Source organism: Pseudophryne corroboree, chromosome 1 (genome assembly GCF_028390025.1).
Source record: "Pseudophryne corroboree isolate aPseCor3 chromosome 1, aPseCor3.hap2, whole genome shotgun sequence".
NCBI lineage: Eukaryota > Metazoa > Chordata > Amphibia > Anura > Myobatrachidae > Pseudophryne > Pseudophryne corroboree.
In genome coordinates this window covers 1,244,092,422-1,244,114,837 of record NC_086444.1, presented here as the reverse complement: position 1 = coordinate 1,244,114,837, position 22,416 = coordinate 1,244,092,422, and the positions used below count along the sequence as shown (strand labels likewise).

The window sequence follows — 22,416 nt, the reverse complement described above, 5'->3', positions numbered from 1 at the left end:
AGGACGATACATACAGACGCACACATACATCCAGAGAGTAACATCATCCTGCAGGTACAAGTATGGAGTGACGGTACATATAGACACACATACATCCAGAGAGTAACATCACCCTGCAGGTACAATGTATGGAGTGACGTTACATACACACACATACATCCAGAGAGTAACAACACCCTGCAGGTACAATGTATGGAGTGACGTTACATATAGACACACATACATCCAGAAAGTAACATCACCCTGCAGGTACAATGTATGGAGTGACGTTACATATAGACGCACACATACATCCAGAGAGTAACATCACCCTGCAGGTACAATGTATGGAGTGACGTTACATACACACACATACATACATACATACATACATCCAGAGAGTGACATCAACCTGCAGGTGCAAGTATGGAGTGACGTTACATACAGACACACACATACATACATCCAGAGAGTGACATCACCCTGCAGGTACAATGTATAGTAGGACGATACATACAGACGCACACATACATCCAGAGAGTAACATCACCCTGCAGGTACAATGTATGGAGTGACGTTACATATAGACACATACATCCAGAAAGTAACATCACCCTGCAGGTACAATGTATGGAGTGACGTTACATACAGACGCACACATACATCCAGAGAGTAACATCACCCTGCAGGTACAATGTATGGAGTGACGTTACATATAGACACACACATACATCCAGAGAGTAACATCACCCTGCAGGTACAATGTATGGAGTGACGTTACATATAGACGCACACATACATCCAGAGAGTGACATCACCATGCAGGTACAATGTATGGAGTGACGTTACATACACACACATACATACATCCAGAGAGTGACATCACCCTGCAGGTACAATGTATAGAAGGACGTTACATACAGACGCACACATACATCCAGAGAGTAACATCACCCTGCAGGTACAATGTATGGAGTGACGTTACATATAGACACACATACATCCAGAGAGTAACATCACCCTGCAGGTACAATGTATGGAGTGACGTTACATATAGACGCACACGTACATCCAGAGAGTAACATCACCCTGCAGGTACAATGTATGGAGTGACGTTACATATAGACGCACACATACATCCAGAGAGTAACATCACCCTGCAGGTACAATGTATGGAGTGACGTTACATACAGACGCACACATACATCCAGAGAGTAACATCACCCTGCAGGTACAATGTATGGAGTGACGGTACATACAGACGCACACATACATCCAGAGAGTAACATCACCCTGCAGGTACAATGTATGGAAGGACGGTACATATAGACACACATACATCCAGAGAGTAACATCACCCTGCAGGTACAATGTATGGAAGGACGGTACATACAGACGCACAAATACATCCAGAGAGTAACATCACCCTGCAGGTACAATGTATGGAGTGACGTTACATATAGACGCACACATACATCCAGAGAGTAACATCACCCTGCAGGTACAATGTATGGAGTGACGTTACATATAGACGCACACATACATCCAGAGAGTAACATCACCCTGAAGGTACAATGTATGGAAGGACGGTACATAAAGACACACACAAACATCCAGAGAGCGACATCACCCTGCAGGTACAATGTATGGAGTGACGTTACATATAGACGCACACATACATCCAGAGAGTGACATCACCCTGCAGGTACAATGTATGGAGTGACGTTACATATAGACGCACACATACATCCAGAGAGTAACATCACCCTGCAGGTACAATGTATGGAAGGACGGTACCTACAGACACACACATACATCCAGAGAGCGACATCACCCTGCAGGTACAATGTATGAAAGGACGGTACATACAGACACACACATACATCCAGAGAGTAACATCACCCTGCAGGTACAATGTATGGAAGGACGGTACATACAGACACACACATACATCCAGAGAGCGACATCACCCTGCAGGTACAATGTATAGAAGGACGGTACATACAGACGCACACATACATCCAGAGAGTGAAATCACCCTGCAGGTACATGTATGGAGTGACGTTACATATAGACACACACATACATCCAGAGAGTAACATCACCCTGCAGGTACAATGTATGGAGTGACGTTACATATAGACGCACACATACATCCAGAGAGTGACATCACCCTGCAGGTACAATGTATGGAGTGACGTTACATACACACACATACATACATCCAGAGAGTGACATCACCCTGCAGGTACAATGTATAGAAGGACGTTACATACAGACGCACACATACATCCAGAGAGTAACATCACCCTGCAGGTACAATGTATGGAGTGACGTTACATATAGACGCACACATACATCCAGAGAGTAACATCACCCTGCAGGTACAATGTATGGAGTGACGTTACATATAGACGCACACATACATCCAGAGAGTAACATCACCCTGCAGGAACAATGAATGGAGTGACGTTACATACAGACGCACACATACATCCAGAGAGTAACATCACCCTGCAGGTACAATGTATGGAGTGACGGTACATACAGACGCACACATACATCCAGAGAGTAACATCACCCTGCAGGTACAATGTATGGAAGGACGGTACATATAGACACACATACATCCAGAGAGTAACATCACCCTGCAGGTACAATGTATGGAGTGACGGTACATACAGACGCACACATACATCCAGAGAGTAACATCACCCTGCAGGTACAATGTATGGAAGGACGGTACATACAGACGCACAAATACATCCAGAGAGTAACATCACCCTGCAGGTACAATGTACGGAGTGACGTTACATATAGACGCACAAAAACATCCAGAGAGTAACATCACCCTGCAGGTACAATGTATGGAGTGACGTTACATATAGACGCACACATACATCTAGAGAGTAACATCACCCTGCAGGTACAATGTATGGAAGGACGGTACATATAGACACACACATACATCCAGAGAGCGACATCACCCTGCAGGTACAATGTATGGAGTGACGGTACATAAAGACACACACAAACATCCAGAGAGCGACATCACCCTGCAGGTACAATGTATGGAGTGACGGTACATAAAGACACACACAAACATCCAGAGAGCGACATCACCCTGCAGGTACATTGTATGGAGTGACGTTACATATAGACGCACACATACATCCAGAGAGTGACATCACCCTGCAGGTACAATGTATGGAGTGACGTTACATATAGATACACACATACATCCAGAGAGTGACATCACCCTGCAGGTACAATGTATGGAGTGACGTTACATATAGACGCACACATACATCCAGAGAGTAACATCACCCTGCAGGTACAATGTATGGAAGGACGGTACATACAGACACACACATACATCCAGAGAGCGACATCACCCTGCAGGTACAATGTATAGAAGGACGGTACATACAGACGCACACATACATCCAGAGAGTGAAATCACCCTGCAGGTACATGTATGGAGTGACGTTACATATAGACACACACATACATCCAGAGAGTAACATCACCCTGCAGGTACAATGTATGGAGTGACGTTACATATAGACGCACACATACATCCAGAGAGTGACATCACCCTGCAGGTACAATGTATAGAAGGACGTTACATACAGACGCACACATACATCCAGAGAGTAACATCACCCTGCAGGTACAATGTATGGAGTGACGTTACATATAGACACACATACATCCAGAGAGTAACATCACCCTGCAGGTACAATGTATGGAGTGACGTTACATATAGACGCACACATACATCCAGAGAGTAACATCACCCTGCAGGTACAATGTATGGAGCGACGTTACATACAGACGCACACATACATCCAGAGAGTAACATCACCCTGCAGGTACAATGTATGGAGTGACGGTACATACAGACGCACACATACATCCAGAGAGTAACATCACCCTGCAGGTACAATGTATGGAAGGACGGTACATATAGACACACATACATCCAGAGAGTAACATCACCCTGCAGGTACAATGTATGGAAGGACGGTACATACAGACGCACAAATACCTCCAGAGAGTAACATCACCCTGCAGGTACAATGTACGGAGTGACGTTACATATAGACGCACACATACATCCAGAGAGTAACATCACCCTGCAGGTACAATGTATGGAGTGACGTTACATATAGACGCACACATACATCCAGAGAGTAACATCACCCTGCAGGTACAATGTATGGAAGGACGGTACATATAGACACACACATACATCCAGAGAGCGACATCACCCTGCAGGTACAATGTATGGAGTGACGGTACATAAAGACACACACAAACATCCAGAGAGCGACATCACCCTGCAGGTACAATGTATGGAGTGACGTTACATATAGACGCACACATACATCCAGAGAGTAACATCACCCTGCAGGTACAATGTATGGAGTGACGTTATATATAGACGCACACATACATCCAGAGAGTAACATCACCCTGCAGGTACAATGTATGGAGTGACGTTACATATAGACGCACACATACATCCAGAGAGTAACATCACCCTGCAGGAACAATGAATGGAGTGACGTTACATACAGACGCACACATACATCCAGAGAGTAACATCACCCTGCAGGTACAATGTATGGAGTGACGGTACATACAGACGCACACATACATCCAGAGAGTAACATCACCCTGCAGGTACAATGTATGGAAGGACGGTACATATAGACACACATACATCCAGAGAGTAACATCACCCTGCAGGTACAATGTATGGAGTGACGTTACATATAGACGCACACATACATCCAGAGAGTAACATCACCCTGCAGGTACAATGTATGGAGTGACGTTACATATAGACGCACACATACATCCAGAGAGTAACATCACCCTGCAGGTACAATGTATGGAGTGACGTTACATAAAGACACACACAAACATCCAGAGAGTGACATCACCCTGCAGGTACAATGCAGGTACATATGGAGTGACGTTACATACAGACACACACATACATCCAGAGAGTGACATCACCCTGCAGGTACAATCTATGGAGTGACGTTACATATAGACGCACACATACATCCAGAGAGTAACATCACCCTTGGAACCCTTGGCGTGCTTGCTGCGTTCTGACTTGCGAGTGGGGGGGTTCCGGGTGGGCCCCACCACGGACAAGATTGCTTTATACGCGGATGATATTCTGCTGTTCATATCAGACTATTGCAATACCATGCCGCACGTGCTGAGTATTATAGACACTTATGGCGGGTATTCTGGCTTGTCCATAAATTGGGATAAGTCCTGCATAATGCCCTTTAAGGGTACTTGTCCTGGGGCTCCGCCTGTGACCCTACCTCTACGCTGGGTGGACTCATTCAGATACTTGGGAATCTGGGTCACAAATAATCCTTCTCAATACTTTTCCCTAAACATAAAACCACACATGGACTATTTGCACTCCCGTATTGCGGTCTGGGGGACTCTACCTCTAACTATAACGGGTAGAATTAATTTAGTGAAAATGGTGGCCCTGCCTAAGTTGCTATATGCGCTACAGCACTCCCCTGTATATCTCCCATTAAAAACCTTTAGGAAAATAGATAGTCTTCTGTCCTCTATCGTATGGTCTAAACGACGAGTCAGAATAAAATTAGATACCCTCACGCGCCCACGTGACTCTGGAGGACTGGGCCTCCCTAAATTCAGATTATATTACTTAGCGGCACAAATGGTACATATTAGTAAGTGGTTACATGACCCAGGTAGAGATGAATTAATCTCCCGAATTCTCTATATAACAGATCGGAACTGCACCCCATTACAACTACTGCTGAGTGACAATGTATCGCTACTTAATCTTCCAGTTGTCAGGCAAGCAATTATGGTATGGAGACAGGCGCATAAATTGCTACATGGAGAGGGTTGGGACCCGGAGACGCCTCTAGCCTATGCACAATCTCTTGGGGAGCTTGCATCGTTACAGATGAGGGAGGTATGGAGTTCCCGGGGAGTGCAGTCTCTTGGGCAATTGTATCATATGGGGGTATTTAAGTCTTTCCAACAATTGCAGGAGAATTACAATATTCCTACCTTCTATTTTTATCGATATCTACAACTCCGTCATGCTTGCCAAACTCAATTTGCGAACGCTCCCCTGCTGCTCCGGGACACACCAGTAAGGGAACTATTTGATAAGCTTCAAAGTTGTACTATCTCCATATTCTATTCGGCTCTATTACGTGCCTATCATTGTGAGACCCTTCTTTCTCTTAAATCTAAATGGGAAAATGATCTGGGGCCCATATCTAATGATACCTGGGAAGATGCACTGGGTGCCTCTAGATTGGCGACCACAGCGGTCCGTTACCAACAGGTGCATCTGTTTGTTTTACATAGAGTCTATATTACCCCTGAGAGGTTAATGAGATTCGGAGGAAGAATGGATTCTAAATGCCCCAAGTGTACTCTAGATGGGGGCACCTTCTGGCACATGATTTGGTCCTGTAGGATAGTTAATACCTTCTGGCAAGATGTACTCAAGATTATGGATTCTACTGGTATACCTGCGGATGTGCTGACCCCCCCTGTATGTGTGTTGGCGGTGGTGGATGAGGAGTTGCTGGATGCCCCCTCCAGGCGTTACGTTATCAACTTGTGTGCTCTTGCACAGGTTTCTATAGCCCGATCGTGGATGGCACCTGATGGCCCAGATATTGACTCATGGATTGCCTTAGTGAATACTACAGTGGCGCATGAAAAATTTGTCTATGTGTCCAGGAAAGCCATCACTAAATATTACGCGATATGGGATAGATGGTTGTCATCGCCATATGTAGGGGCACCTGCATAACAACAGCTGCGGATGCAAGCTTAGCCCCAACTTAATCACCCAGAAGTCACCTGACGAGCATAGGAAATTGTTAAGAGGGCGCAATATAGGTATGTGCTATGTGGCTCGCCCGGGACACCGTTTCATATATTTTGATATGACCGCATACGGTGGCCATGGAGAACTACACTTTTATACTTTTTTTAATATTTTTCTGTAAATGGGTATGCGAAAGTATATGAATATACATATATAAGTGCATGAGAATTGATACAGGCGTATAGATATGTATATGATTGAAGTGTTATGGCAGCCAGGTTTAATACCAGATGCTAACTGATTTTGTCTATAACCATATGCTTGTGAATGATACCTTATATGATGCTCAATATAACTGTCGACAGCAATGCTTTAGGTTTAAGTTGTTTTATTGATTTGTAATTTGTACAAAAAAGAAAATATCAATAAAAATTGTTGAATTTAAAAAAAAAAAAAAAAAAGAGAGTAACATCACCCTGCAGGTACAATGTATGGAGTGACGTTACATATAGACACACACATACATCCAGAGAGCGACATCACCCTGCAGGTACAATGTATGGAAGGACGTTACATACTGTATAGACACACACATACATCCAGAGAGTAACATCACCCTGCAGGTACAATGTATGGAGTGACGTTACATATAGACGCACACATACATCCAGAGAGTAACATCACCCTGCAGGTACAATGTATGGAGTGACGTTACATATAGACGCACACATACATCCAGAGAGTAACATCACCCTGCAGGTACAATGTATGGAGTGACGTTACATATAGACACACACATACATCCAGAGAGTAACATCACCCTGCAGGTACAATGTATGGAGTGACGTTACATATAGACACACACATACATCCAGAGAGTAACATCACCCTGCAGGTACAATGTATGGAAGGACGGTACATACAGACACACACATACATCCAGAGAGTAACATCACCCTGCAGGTACAATGTATGGAAGGACGGTACATACAGGCACACACATACATCCAGACAGCGACATCACCCTGCAGGTACAATGTATGGAGTGACGTTACATAAAGACACACACAAAAATCCAGAGAGCGACATCACCCTGCAGGTACAATGTATGGAGTGACGTTACATATAGACACACATACATCCAGAGAGTAACATCACCCTGCAGGTACAATGTATGGAGTGACGTTACATATAGACACACACATACATCCAGAGAGTAACATCACCCTGCAGGTACAATGTATGGAGTGACGTTACATACAGATGCACACATACATCCAGAGAGTGACATCACCCTGCAGGTACAATGTATGGAGTGACGTTACATATAGACACACACATACATCCAGAGAGTAACATCACCCTGCAGGTACAATGTATGGAAGGACGTTACATATAGACACACACATACATCCAGAGAGCGACATCACCCTGCAGGTACAATGTATGGAGTGACGTTACATACAGACACACACATACATCCAGAGAGTAACATCACCCTGCAGGTACAATGTATGGAGTGACGTTACATACAGACGCACACATAGATCCAGAGAGTAACATCACCCTGCAGGTACAATGTATGGAAGGACGGTACATACAGACACACACACACATACATCCAGAGAGTGACATCACCCTGCAGGTATAATGTATGGAGTGACGTTACATATAGACGCACACATACATCCAGAGAGTAACATCACCCTGCAGGTACAATGTATGGAAGGACGGTACATATAGACACACATACATCCAGAGAGTAACATCACCCTGCAGGTACAATGTATGGAGTGACGTTACAAACAGACGCACACATACATCCAGAGAGTAACATCACCCTGCAGGTACAATGTATGGAGTGACGTTACATAAAGACACACACAAACATCCAGAGAGTGACATCACCCTGCAGGTGCAATGCAGGTACATATGGAGTGACGTTACATACAGACACACACATACATCCAGAGAGTGACATCACCCTGCAGGTACAATCTATGGAGTGACGTTACATATAGACGCACACATACATCCAGAGAGTAACATCACCCTGCAGGTACAATGTATGGAGTGACGTTACATATAGACACACACATACATCCAGAGAGCGACATCACCCTGCAGGTACAATGTATGGAGTGACGTTACATAAAGACACACACAAACATCCAGAGAGCGACATCACCCTGCAGGTACAATGTATGGAGTGACGTTACATATAGACACACATACATCCAGAGAGTAACATCACCCTGCAGGTACAATGTATGGAAGGACGGTACATATAGACGCACACATACATCCAGAGAGTAACATCACCCTGCAGGTACAATGTATGGAGTGACGTTACATACAGACGCACACATACATCCAGAGAGTGACATCACCCTGCAGGTACAATGTATGGAGTGACGTTACATATAGACGCACACATACATCCAGAGAGTAACATCACCCTGCAGGTACAATGTATGGAGTGACGTTACATATAGACACACACATACATCCAGAGAGTAACATCACCCTGCAGGTACAATGTATGGAAGGACGTTACATACAGACGCACACATACATCCAGAGAGTAACATCACCCTGCAGGTACAATGTATGGAGTGACATTACATACAGACGCACACATAGATCCAGAGAGTAACATCACCCTGCAGGTACAATGTATGGAAGGACGGTACATACAGACACACACACACATACATCCAGAGAGTGACATCACCCTGCAGGTATAATGTATGGAGTGACGTTACATATAGACGCACACATAGATCCAGAGAGTAACATCACCCTGCAGGTACAATGTATGGAGTGACGTTACATACAGACGCACACATACATCCAGAGAGTAACATCACCCTGCAGGTACAATGTATGGAGTGACGTTACATATAGACGCACACATACATCCAGAGAGTAACATCACCCTGCAGGTACAATGTATGGAGTGACGTTACATACAGACGCACACATAGATCCAGAGAGTAACATCACCCTGCAGGTACAATGTATGGAAGGACGGTACATACAGACACACACATACATCCAGAGAGTAACATCACCCTGCAGGTACAATGTATGGATTGACGTTACATATAGACGCACACATAGATCCAGAGAGTAACATCACCCTGCAGGTACAATGTATGGAAGGACAGTACATACAGACACACACATTCATCCAGAGAGCGACATCACCCTGCAGGTACAATGTATGGAAGGACAGTACATACAGACACACACATTCATCCAGAGAGCGACATCACCCTGCAGGTACAATGTATGGAAGGACAGTACATACAGACACACACATTCATCCAGAGAGCGACATCACCCTGCAGGTACAATGTATGGAAGGTCGGTACATACAGACGCACACATACATCCAGAGAGTGACATCACCCTGCAGGTACAATCTATGGAGTGACGTTACATACAGACACACACATACATCCAGAGAGTGACATCACCCTGCAGGTACAATCTATGGAGTGACGTTACATATAGACGCACACATACATCCAGAGAGTAACATCACCCTGCAGGTACAATGTATGGAGTGACGTTACATACAGACGCACACATACATCCAGAGAGTAACATCACCCTGCAGGTACAATGTATGGAGTGACGTTACATATAGACACACATACATCCAGAGAGTGACATCACCCTGCAGGTACAATGTATGGAAGGACGGTACATACAGACACACACATACATCCAGAGAGTAACATCACCCTGCAGGTACAATGTATGGAAGGACGTTACATACAGACGCACACAGGAAGAACATACTCTGCCAGATTCGGGGGCTATATCCAGAGTGTAGATCCATCTGGCGTGGGCATCAAGTTCCGCAGTTATATCCCCAGTGGCAGCGTCATACAATCGGATCTGTCCGCTACCATAGGCTGCTGCGATCATCCCATCCCAGAGCTTCACCGAGGAGCAAGTGACACTGCAGAACATAAGAGGGGTCAGAGAAATGAGTCACTCCTGGCAATGGTAAGTTTACAGATGTTACCAGCAGCAATGAGAGGTGGCCTCAATGTGAAGAGAGACCCAGAGGCAGAGAATGTGGGGATATCAGAGAGGGTAACGCTCAGAAGGTGCAGCAGGAGGACAGAAGGACTCCCACTCTACCACCTTGTTAGTAACAGAATGAGGGGTGTAGGGGAGACAGAGGGAGGATTACAGGGGAAGTACCATCAGACAAGGAGAGCGTAATGGAGAGCATTGTGATGAGGAGGAGGGAAGGACAGAGTTAGAGATAAAGTAACCATGGGTGAAGGTTAGTTAGTCAAAAACTGCCCTGGCGTTCCAGAGAAGAAAGGGACGGAGTGATGAGGTGGGGGTGCCTGGGAGTGGTGCGGCAGACAACACAATGTGAGGCAGTTCAGGGAGGGTAACAAAGGAGGTTCGGGGGTGGACTCAAGACAGGGAAGGAAAAAGGAAGAGGGAGAGCAAGGCTGATGGAAAGAGTGATAGGAAGAAACGGGAGAGGGAGAGAGGGAAAAATAAGATTTTAAACCCACCGGTAAATCTATTTCTCCCAGTCCGTAGAGGATGCTGGGGACTCCGTAAGGACAATGGGGTATAGACGGGCTCCGCAGGAGACATGGGCACCTAAAAGAACTTTTCCTATGGGTGTGCACTGGCTCCTCCCTCTATGCCCCTCCTCCAGACCTCAGTTAGAGAACTGTGCCCAGAGGAGATGGACAATACGAGGGCAGGATTTTATAAATCCAAGGGCAAGATTCCAACCAGCCCACACCAATCATACCATGTAACCTGGAACATACATAACCAGTTAACAGTATGAACAAACAACAGTAACGGTCCAAGACCGATTCCAACTGTAACATAACCCTTATGTAAGCAACAACTATATACAAGTCTTGCAGAGTGTCCGCACTGGGACGGGCGCCCAGCATCCTCTATGGACTAGAAGAAATAGATTTACCGGTAGGTTTAAAATCTTATTTTCTCTTACGTCCTAGAGGATGCTGGGGACTCCGTAAGGACCATGGGGTTTATACCAAAGCTCCCAATCGGGCAGGAGAGTGCGTATGACTCTGCAGCACCGACTGAGCAAATGCTAGGTCCTCATCAGCCAGGGTATCAAACTTGTAGAATTTAGCAAAAGTTTTTGACCCCGACCAAGTTGCTGCTCGGCAAAGCTGTAATGCCGAGACGCCCCGGGCAGCCGCCCAAGAAGAGCCCACCTTCCTAGTGGAATGGGCCTTAACCGAATGCGGTAACGGCAATCCAGCCGTAGAATGAGCCTGCTGAATCGTGTTACAGATCCAGCGAGCAATAGTCTGCTTCGAAGCAGGCGCGCCAATCTTGTTGGCAGCATACAGGACAAACAGAGCCTCTGTTTTCCTAATTCTAGCCGTCCTGGCTACATAAATCTCAAGGCCCTGACTACATCCAGGGACCTGGAATCCTCCAAGTCACTCGTAGCCACAGGCACCACAATGGGTTGGTTCAAATGGAATGAAGAAACCACCTTAGGCAAAAATTGAGGGCGTGTCCTCAATTCCGCTCTATCAACATGAAAAATCAAGTAGGGGCTCTTGTGAGACAAGGCCGCCAATTCTGACACTCGCCTTGCAGATGCTAAGGCCAACAACATGACCACCTTCCAGGTAAGAAATTTCAACTTAACCTTGTTAAGTGGCTCAAACCAGTGTGATTTTAGGAACTGCAACACCACGTTCAGGTCCCATGGTGCCACTGGAGGCACAAAAGGAGGCTGGATGTGTAGCACTCCCTTTACAAAAGTCTGAACTTCTGGAAGAGAAGCCAATTCCTTCTGAAAGAATATCGAGAGGGCCGAAATCTGTACCTTAACAGAGCCTAATTTCAGGGCCATATCCACTCCTGTCTGTAGGAAGTGGAGAAAGCGACCCAAATGAAAATCTTCCGTAGGGGCGTTCTTGGTTTCACACCAAGACACATATTTTCGCCAGATACGGTGATAATGTTTTACCGTCACCTCCTTTCTTGCCTTTATTAGAGTAGGGATGACCTCCTCCGGAATCCCCTTCTCAGCTAGGATCCGGCGTTCAACCGCCATGCCGTCAAACGTAACCACGGTAAGTCTTGGAACACGCATGGACCCTGCTGCAACAGGTCTTCCCTTAGAGGAAGAGGCCAGGGATCTCCTGTGAGCATCTCCTGAAGATCTGAGTAACAGGCCCTTCAAGGCCAGTCTGGTACAATGAGTATTGTCTGTACTCTTTTTCGCCTTATGATCCTCAACACCTTTGTGATGAGAGGAAGAGGAGGAAACACGTAGACCGATTGGAACACCCATGGCGTTACCAGGACGTCTACTGCTACTGCCTGAGGGTCCCGGGACCTGGCACAATACCTCCGAAGCTTCTTGTTGAGGCGTGACGCCATCATGTCTATTTGAGGAACTCCCCAAAGACCCGTTATCACTGCAAAGACTTCTTGGTGAAGTCCCCACTCTCCTGGAAGGAGATCGTGTCTGCTGAGGAAGTCTGCTTCCCAGTTTTCCACTCCCGGAATGAAGACAGCTGACAGAGCGCTTACGTGATTTTCCGCCCAGCGAAGAATCCTGGTTGCTTCCGCCATCGCGGCTCTGCTTCTTGTCCCGCCTTGGCGGTTCACATGAGCCACTGCTGTGACATTGTCTGATTGAATCAGAACCGGTAGGCTGCGAAGAAGACTCTCCGCTTGTCGAAGGCCGTTGTATATGGCTCTTAGCTCCAACACGATGTGTAGACAGAACTCCTGGTCAGACCACAGTCCCTGAAAATTTCTTCCTTGGGTGACTGCTCCCCATCCTCGGAGGCTCGCGTCCGTGGTTACCAGGATCCAGTCCTGAATTCCGAACCTGCGACCCTCCAGAAGGTGAGCACTTTGCAGCCACCATAGAAGAGACACCCTGGCCCCGGGGGACAGTGTTATTTTCCGATGTAAATGTAGATGGGCCCCGGACCATTTGTCCAGAAGGTCCCATTGAAACGTCCTTGCATGGAACCTGCCGAAGGGGATGGCCTCGTAGGCTGCCACCATTTTCCCCAGAACACGAGTGCATTGAAGAACTGACACTCTTTTTGGCTTTAGCAGGTCTCTGACCATGTTCTGGATGTCCTGGGCTTTTTCCAACGGGAGAAAAACCTTCTTTTGTTCCGTATCCAGTATCATACCTAGTAACGTTAGTCGAGTTGTCGGAATCAACTGTGACTTCGGTAGATTTAGAATCCAATCGTGTTGCTGGAGCACTCTCAGAGAGAGTGTCACATTGCTCAGCAATTGCTCTCTTGATCTCGCCTTTAACAGGAGATCGTCCAAGTATGGGATAATTGTGACTCCATGCTTGCGCAGGACCACCATCATTTCCGCCATTATCTTGGTGAAAATCCTTGGGGCCGTGGAAAGCCCAAACGGCAACGTCTGAAATTGGTAATGACAATCCTGTACAGCGAATCTCAGGTACTCCTGATGGGAAGGATATATGGGGACATGAAGGTAAGCATCCTTTATGTCCAGTGACACCATAAACTCCCCCTCCTCCATGCTGGTTATTATCGCCCTGAGCGATTCCATCTTGAATTTGAATCTTTTCATGTACAGGTTTAGGGATTTTAGATTCAAAATAGGTCTGACCGAACCATCCGGTTTCGGGACCACAAAGAGGGTTGAATAGTACCCTCTTCCCTGTTGGTTCAAGGGAACCCTGATAATTACTTGCTGTTGACACAGCATTTGAATTGCAGCTAACACTACATCCCTGTCTGGGGTAGAAGCTGGTAAGGCCGACTTGAAAAATCGGCGTGGGGGCACCTCTTCGAATTCCAGTTTGTAGCCTTGGGAAACTATTTCCAACGCCCAAGGATTCAGGTCTGAGCTGACCCAGACCTGGCTGAAGAGTCGAAGACGTGCCCCCACCGGTGCGGACTCCCGCAGGGGAGCCCCAGCGTCATGCAGTGGGTTTTGTAGAAGCCGGGGAGGACTTCTGTTCCTGGGCACCAGCCGAAGCAGGTGTTCTTTTCCCTCTACCCTTACCTCTGGCAAGGAAGGAGGATCCCCGACCTCTTCTGGACTTTTGTGACCGAAAGGACTGCATCTGATATGGTTGGAGTTTTCTTCTGCTGTTGGGGAATAAACGGTAAAAAGTTAGATTTACCTGCGGTAGCTGTGGAAACCAGGTCCGCCAGCCAATCCCCAAACAACACGTCTCCCCTATAGGGTAGAACCTCCATATGCTTTTTCGAATCCGCATCACCCGTCCACTGGCGGGTCCATAAGGATCTTCTCGCTGAAATAGCCATGGCATTGGCTCTGGAAGCCAGTAATCCAATGTCCCTTTGAGCGTCTCTCATATACAAGACTGCGTCTTTGATATGGGCTAGAATTAACAAAACAGTATCTCTATCCATGGTATCAAGGTCAGCCGACAGGTTATCTATCCAGGCTGAAACTGCGCTACATACCCATGCCGACGCAATTGTCGGTCTTAGCAAAGCTCCAGTATGTGAATAAATAGACTTTAAAGTAGTCTCCTGCCTGCGATCCGCAGGATCCTGGAGACGGTAGCGCCATTTTCTTGGACAGGCGTGTTAAAGCCTTGTCCACAGTGGGAGGGGATTCCCAACGTACCCTGTCCTGTGTAGGGAAGGGGTATGCCATATTAATTCTTTTGGGAATCTGCGGTCTCTTATCCGGAGTCTCCCAAGCTTTTTCAAAAAACTCATTAAGTTCATGAGATGGGGGAAAGTTTATTATCTGTTTCTTTCCCTTAAACATGTGTACCCTTGTGTCAGGAACAGAGGGTTCATCAGCAATATGCAACACATCCCTTATTGCTATAATCATACACTGAATGCTCTTTGTCACCTTAGGGTGCAATTTAGCTTCATCATAGTCGACACTGGAATCAGAGTCCGTGTCAGTAGTTGTGTCCACAATTTTTGCCAAGGGACGCTTTGGAGACCTTGACGGGCCCTGTGAGTCGGTCCAATCCGAGGATTGACCCCCTGACGCCTCCCCTGATTCAGCCTTATCTAGCCACTTATGTAAAGATGTCACACTTGCATTCAACATATGCCACATGTCCATCCATTCCTGAGTCGGCACTACCAACGGGGACACCCCACTCATCTGCTGTACCTCCTCCTTGGAGAAGCCTTCTGCTTCAGACATGTCGACACACACGTACCGACACCCCACACACACAGGGATATACCTATAAGGGGACAAAACTCCAACCAGGCCCTTAGGAGAGACAGAGAGAGAGTATGCCAGCACACACCCAGCGCCCAAATGACACTGGAAAAAACAGATAGCGCTTTTATATTATATATATATATCCAATTTCCCACTCACTGCGCGCCAATGTGCCCCCCCTTTCTTTTTTCCAACCTATGAAGCGTTCAGCAGGGGAGAGTCCGGGGAGCCAGCGTTTCTCATGCAGCTCTGTGGAGAAAATGGCGCTGGTTAGTGCTGAGGATCAAGCTTCCCCCCCCAGCGGCGGGCTTCGGTCCCTCTTCAATTTTCACAAAAATGGCGGGGGATCATCTATTTGCTGCCTCCGCAGCCTAATAGCACCTTATTGCCCAAAAACGAGGTTTATTGCTGCCCAGGGTGCCACCCCCCCCTACGCCCTGCACCCATCAGTGCTGTCTGTGTGTTGTGTATGGGAGCAATGGCGCGCAGCTTACCGCTGCGCGCCTTACCTCATGAAGATCTGAAGTCTTCTGCCGGCTTCTATCTTCCGGCATCTGTGAGGAGGACGGCGGCGCGGCTCCGGGACGAACCCCAGGGCGAGAGCTGTGTTCCGACTCCCTCTGGAGCTAATGGTGTCCAGTAGCCTAAGAAGCAGAGCCTATCAGTTAAGTAGGTCTGCTTCTCTCCCCTCAGTCCCACGATGCAGGGAGCCTGTTGCCAGCAGAGCTCCCTGGAAATAAAAAACCTAACAAATTATTTTTCCACAGAAAACTCAGGAGAGCTCTCTGCAGTGCACCCTTCTCCTCTGGGCACAGAATCTAACTGAGGTCTGGAGGAGGGGCATAGAGGGAGGAGCCAGTGCACACCCATAGGAAAAGTTCTTTTAGGTGCCCATGTCTCCTGCGGAGCCCGTCTATACCCCATGGTCCTTACGGAGTCCCCAGCATCCTCTAGGACGTAAGAGAAAAGGAGGAGAAGATAGGGAGAGAGGAAGAGAGAGATAGGGAGAGAGAAAGGGGGGATTGAGATAGATAATGAGAGAGGTAGAGGGAGAGGCGAAAAAAGGAAGAGGAGAGAAAGAGAGAGAGAGAGAGGAGGAAGGTGGAGAGAGATAGGGAGAGAGGGGGTAGAGAGATAGTGAGAGAGGGAGAGGAGAGAGATAGGGAGAGAGGGGGTAGAGAGATAGTGAGAGAGGGAGAGGAGAGAGGGAGGTGGAGAGAGATAGGGAGAGAGGGGGTAGAGAGATAGTGAGAGAGGGAGGTGGAGAGAGATAGGGAGAGAGGAGGTAGAGAGATAGTGAGAGAGGGAGAGGAGAGAGGGAGGTGGAGAGAGATAGGGAGAGAGGGGCAGTGAGAGATAGTGAGAGAGGGAGAGGAGAGAGGGAGGTGGAGAGAGATAGGGAGAGAGGGGGTAGAGAGATAGTGAGAGAGGGAGAGGAGAGAGGGAGGTGGAGAGAGATAGGGAGAGAGGGGGTAGAGAGATAGTGAGAGAGGGAGAGGAGAGAGGGAGGTGGAGAGAGATAGGGAGAGGGGGTAGAGAGATAGTGAGAGGGAGAGGAGAGAGGGAGGTGGAGAGAGATAGGGAGAGAGGGGGTAGAGAGATAGTGAGAGAGGGAGAGGAGAGAGGGAGGTGGAGAGAGATAGGGAAAGGGAGGTGGAGAGAGATAGGGAGAGAGGGGCAGTGAGAGATAGTGAGATAGGGAGAGGAGAGAGGGAGGTAGAGAGAGATAGGGAGAGAGGGGCAGTGAGATAGTGAGAGAGGGAGAGGAGAGAGGGAGGTGGAGAGAGATAGGGAGAGAGGGGCAGTGAGAGATAGTGAGAGAGGGAGAGGAGAGAGGGAGGTGGAGAGAGATAGGGAGAGAGGGGCAGTGAGAGATAGTGAGAGAGGGAGAGGAGAGAGGGAGGTGGAGAGAGATAGGGAGAGAGGGGCAGTGAGAGATAGTGAGAGAGGGAGAGGAGAGAGGGAGGTGGAGAGAGATAGGGAGAGAGGGGGTAGAGAGATAGTGAGAGAGGGAGAGGAGAGAGGGAGGTGGAGAGAGATAGGGAGAGAGGGGGTAGAGAGATAGTGAGAGAGGGAGAGGAGAGAGGGAGGTGGAGAGAGGGAGAGGAGAGAGGGGGTAGAGAGATAGTGAGAGGGAGAGGAGAGAGGGAGGTGGAGAGAGATAGGGAGAGAGGGGGTAGAGAGATAGTGAGAGAGGGAGAGGAGAGAGGGAGGTGGAGAGAGATAGGGAGAGGAGGGGTAGAGAGATAGTGAGAGAGGGAGAGGAGAGAGGGAGGTGGAGAGAGATAGGGAGAGAGGGGGTAGAGAGATAGTGAGAGAGGGAGAGGAGAGAGGGAGGTGGAGAGAGATAGGGAGAGAGGGGGTAGAGAGATAGTGAGAGGGAGAGGAGAGAGGGAGGTGGAGAGAGATAGGGAGAGAGGGGGTAGAGAGATAGTGAGAGAGGGAGAGGAGAGAGGGAGGTGGAGAGAGATAGGGGAGAGGGAGGTGGAGAGAGATAGGGAGAGAGGGGCAGTGAGAGATAGTGAGATAGGGAGAGGAGAGAGGGAGGTAGAGAGAGATAGGGAGAGAGGGGCAGTGAGATAGTGAGAGAGGGAGAGGAGAGAGGGAGGTGGAGAGAGATAGGGAGAGAGGGGCAGTGAGAGATAGTGAGAGAGGGAGAGGAGAGAGGGGAGGTGGAGAGAGATAGGGAGAGAGGGGGTAGAGAGATAGTGAGAGAGGGAGAGGAGAGAGGAGGTGGAGAGAGATAGGGAGAGAGGGGGTAGAGAGATAGTGAGAGAGGGAGGTGGAGAGAGATAGGGAGAGAGGGGCAGTGAGAGATAGTGAGAGAGGGAGAGGAGAGAGGGAGGTGGAGAGAGATAGGGAGAGAGGGAGTAGAGAGATAGTGAGAGAGGGAGAGGAGAGAGGGAGGTGGAGAGAGATAGGGAGAGAGGGGGTAGAGAGATAGTGAGAGGAGAGGAGAGAGGGAGGGTGGAGAGAGATAGGGAGAGAGGGGGTAGAGAGATAGTGAGAGAGGGAGAGGAGAGAGGGAGGTGGAGAGAGATAGGGAGAGAGGGGGTAGAGAGATTAGTGAGAGAGGGAGAGGAGAGAGGGAGGTGGAGAGAGATAGGGAGAGAGGGGGTAGAGAGATAGTGAGAGAGGAGAGGAGAGAGGGGAGGTGGAGAGAGATAGGGAGAGAGGGGGTAGAGAGATAGGGAGAGAGGGGCAGTGAGAGATAGTGAGAGAGGAGAGGAGAGAGGAGGTGGAGAGAGATAGGGAGAGAGGGGGTAGAGAGATAGTGAGAGAGGGAGAGGAGAGAGGGAGGTGAGAGAGATAGGGAGAGAGGGGGTAGAGAGATAGTGAGAGAGGGAGAGGAGAGAGGGAGGTGGAGAGAGATAGGGAGAGAGGGGGTAGAGAGATAGTGAAAGAGGGAGAGGAGAGAGGGAGGTGGAGAGAGATAGGGAGAGAGGGGGTAGAGAGATAGTGAGAGAGGGAGAGGAGAGAGGGAGGTGGAGAGAGATAGGGAGAGAGGGGTAGAGAGATAGTGAGAGAGGGAGAGGAGAGAGGGAGGTGGAGAGAGATAGGGAGAGGGGGTAGAGAGATAGTGAGAGAGGAGAGGAGAGAGGGAGGTGGAGAGAGATAGGGAGAGAGGGGGTAGAGAGATAGTGAGAGAGGGAGAGGAGAGAGGGAGGTGGAGAGAGATAGGGAGAGAGGGGGTAGAGAGATAGTGAGAGAGGGAGAGGAGAGAGGGAGGTGGAGAGAGATAGGGAGAGAGGGGGTAGAGAGATAGTGAGAGAGGGAGAGGAGAGAGGGAGGTGGAGAGAGATAGGGAGAGAGGGGGTAGAGAGATAGTGAGAGAGGGAGAGGAGAGAGGGAGGTGGAGAGAAGATAGGGAGAGAGGGGTAGAGAGATAGTGAGAGAGGGAGAGGAGAGAGGGAGGTGGAGAGAGATAGGGAGAGAGGGGTAGAGAGATAGTGAGAGAGGAGGTGGAGAGAGGGAGGTGGAGAGAGATAGGGAGAGAGGGGGTAGAGAGATAGTGAGAGAGGGAGGTGGAGAGAGATAGGGAGAGAGGGGGTAGAGAGATAGTGAGAGAGGGAGAGGAGAGAGGGAGGTGGAGAGAGATAGGAGAGAGGGGGTAGAGAGATAGTGGAGAGGGAGAGGGAGAGGGAGGTGGAGAGAGATAGGGAGAGAGGGGGTAGAGAGATAGTGAGAGAGGGAGAGAGAGAGGGAGGTGGAGAGAGATAGGGAGAGAGGGGGTAGAGAGATAGTGAGAGAGGGAGAGGAGAGAGGAGGGTGGAGAGAGATAGGGAGAGAGGGGGTAGAGAGATAGTGAGAGAGGGAGAGGAGAGAGGGAGGTGGAGAGAGATAGGAGAGAGGGGGTAGAGAGATAGTGAGAGAGGGAGAGGAGAGAGGAGGTGAGAGAGATAGGGAGAGAGGGGGTAGAGAGATAGTGAGAGAGGGAGAGAGAGAGGGAGGTGGAAGAGAGATAGGGAGAGAGGGGTAGAGATAGTGAGAGAGGGAGAGGAGAGAGGGAGGTGGAGAGAGACAGGGAGAGAGGGGTAGAGAGATAGTGAGAGAGGGAGGTGGAGAGAGGGAGGTGGAGAGAGATAGGGAGAGAGGGGGTAGAGAGATAGTGAGAGAGGGAGGTGGAGAGAGATAGGAGAGAGGGGGTAGAGAGATGTGAGAGAGGGAGAGGAGAGAGGGAGGTGGAGAGAGATAGGGAGAGAGGGGGTAGAGAGATAGTGAGAGAGGGAGGTGGAGAGAGATAGGAGAGAGGGGGTAGAGAGATAGTGAGAGAGGGAGAGGAGAGAGGGAGGTGGAGAGATAGTGAGAGAGGGAGGTGGAGAGAGATAGGGAGAGAGGGGGTAGAGAGATAGTGAGAGAGGGAGAGGAGAGAGGGAGGTGGAGAGAGATAGGGAGAGAGGGGTAGAGAGATAGTGAGAGAGGGAGAGGAGAGAGGGAGGTGAGAGAGAAATAGGGAGACGAGGGGCAGTGAGAGATAGTGAGAGAGGGAGAGGAGAGAGGGAGGTGGAGAGAGATAGGGAGAGAGGGGGTAGAGAGATAGTGAGAGAGGGAGAGGAGAGAGGGAGGTGGAGAGAGGAGAGGAGAGAGGGGTAGAGAGATAGTGAGAGGGAGAGGAGAGAGGGAGGTGGAGAGAAGATAGGGAGAGAGGGGGTAAGAGAGATAGAGAGAGAGGGAGAGGAGTGAGGGAGGTGGAGAGAGATAGGGAGAGAGGGGGTAGAGAGATAGTGAGAGAGGGAGAGGAGAGAGGGAGGTGGAGAGAGATAGGGAGAGAGGGGGTAGAGAGATAGTGAGAGAGGGAGAGGAGAGAGGGAGAGGAGAGAGGGAGGTGGGGGAGAGAGATAGGGAGAGAGGGGTGAGAAGATAGTGAGAGTGGAGAGGAGAGGAGGTGGAGTGAGATAGGAGAGAGGGGGTAGAGAGATAGTGAGGAGGGAGAGGAGAGAGGAGGTGGACGAGAGAATAGGGAGAGAGGGGCAGTGAGAGATAGTAGTGAGAGAGGGAGAGGAGAGAGGGAGGTGGAGAGAGATAGGGAGAGAGGGGGCAGACGAGAAGGAGAGAGGGAGGTGGAGAGAGATAGGAGAGAGGGCTGTAGAGAGATAGTGAGAGAGGGGAGAGAGAGGGAGGTGGAGAGAGATAGGTGAGAGGCAAGTGAAGAAGATATGTGAGATTGGAGAGGTGGGAGAGAGAAGGGGAGAGGAGGGAGAGAGTGAGTGAGAGTAGGGTGGTGGAGAGTGAGAGGGTGAGTGGGGGTAGTGTGATACGGAGAGAGGGTGAGGTGGAGGAGGATAGATAGATGGGAGTGAGGGGCAGAGTGTGGATAGAGAGAGTGGGAGTGGTGAGAGGGAGGTGGAGTGAGTACTGGGTGTGTGGGGAGGAGTGTGTGGTGTGGTGTGTGGGTGGGGGTGAGAGTGTGGGTGTGAGGGCTGGGTGTGTGTGGGTGTGTGGGTGAGGTGAGTGGGTGGGGGTGTGAGTTTGGGTGACGACGAGGGGCTGGGTGTGTGAGGGATGATAGGGTGTGGTGTGTGGGTGGGGGTGCAGGTGTGGGGTGTGTCGGGGGGTGTGTGTGAGGGAGTGAGGGTGGGTGTGTGAGGGTGTGGGGTGTGAGGGGGGTGAGTGTGTGGGTGGTGTGTGGTGGGTGTGTGCGGGGGGTGTGGTGAGGGTGATGTGGGTGGGGTGTGTGTGTGGTGTGTGAGTGTGGGGGATGTGTGGGTGGGGTGAGTGAGTGGGTGTGTGGTGGGAGTGTGATTGTGGGTGTGTGGTGATCGGCGCGGGTCGAAGCACGACGTGGGTGTGTGGGGGGGAGTGTGGTGTGTGCAGGTGCTGGTGTGTCGGGTGGGGGTGGTGTTTGGGGTGTG

At 49.2% G+C, this 22,416-nt stretch overlaps 1 protein-coding gene across 1 annotated transcript in view; it reads right to left on the bottom strand.

Moving 5' to 3' along the window:
- Window positions 1-22,416, bottom strand: part of WDR54 (WD repeat domain 54) — an 82,706-nt gene that overhangs the window by 4,582 nt on the left and 55,708 nt on the right. Inside the window, exon 6 of the mRNA XM_063957465.1 lies at window positions 10,655-10,831. Coding sequence (XP_063813535.1) covers window positions 10,655-10,831 — 177 coding nt within the window. The remainder of the gene's footprint in view (window positions 1-10,654; window positions 10,832-22,416) is intronic.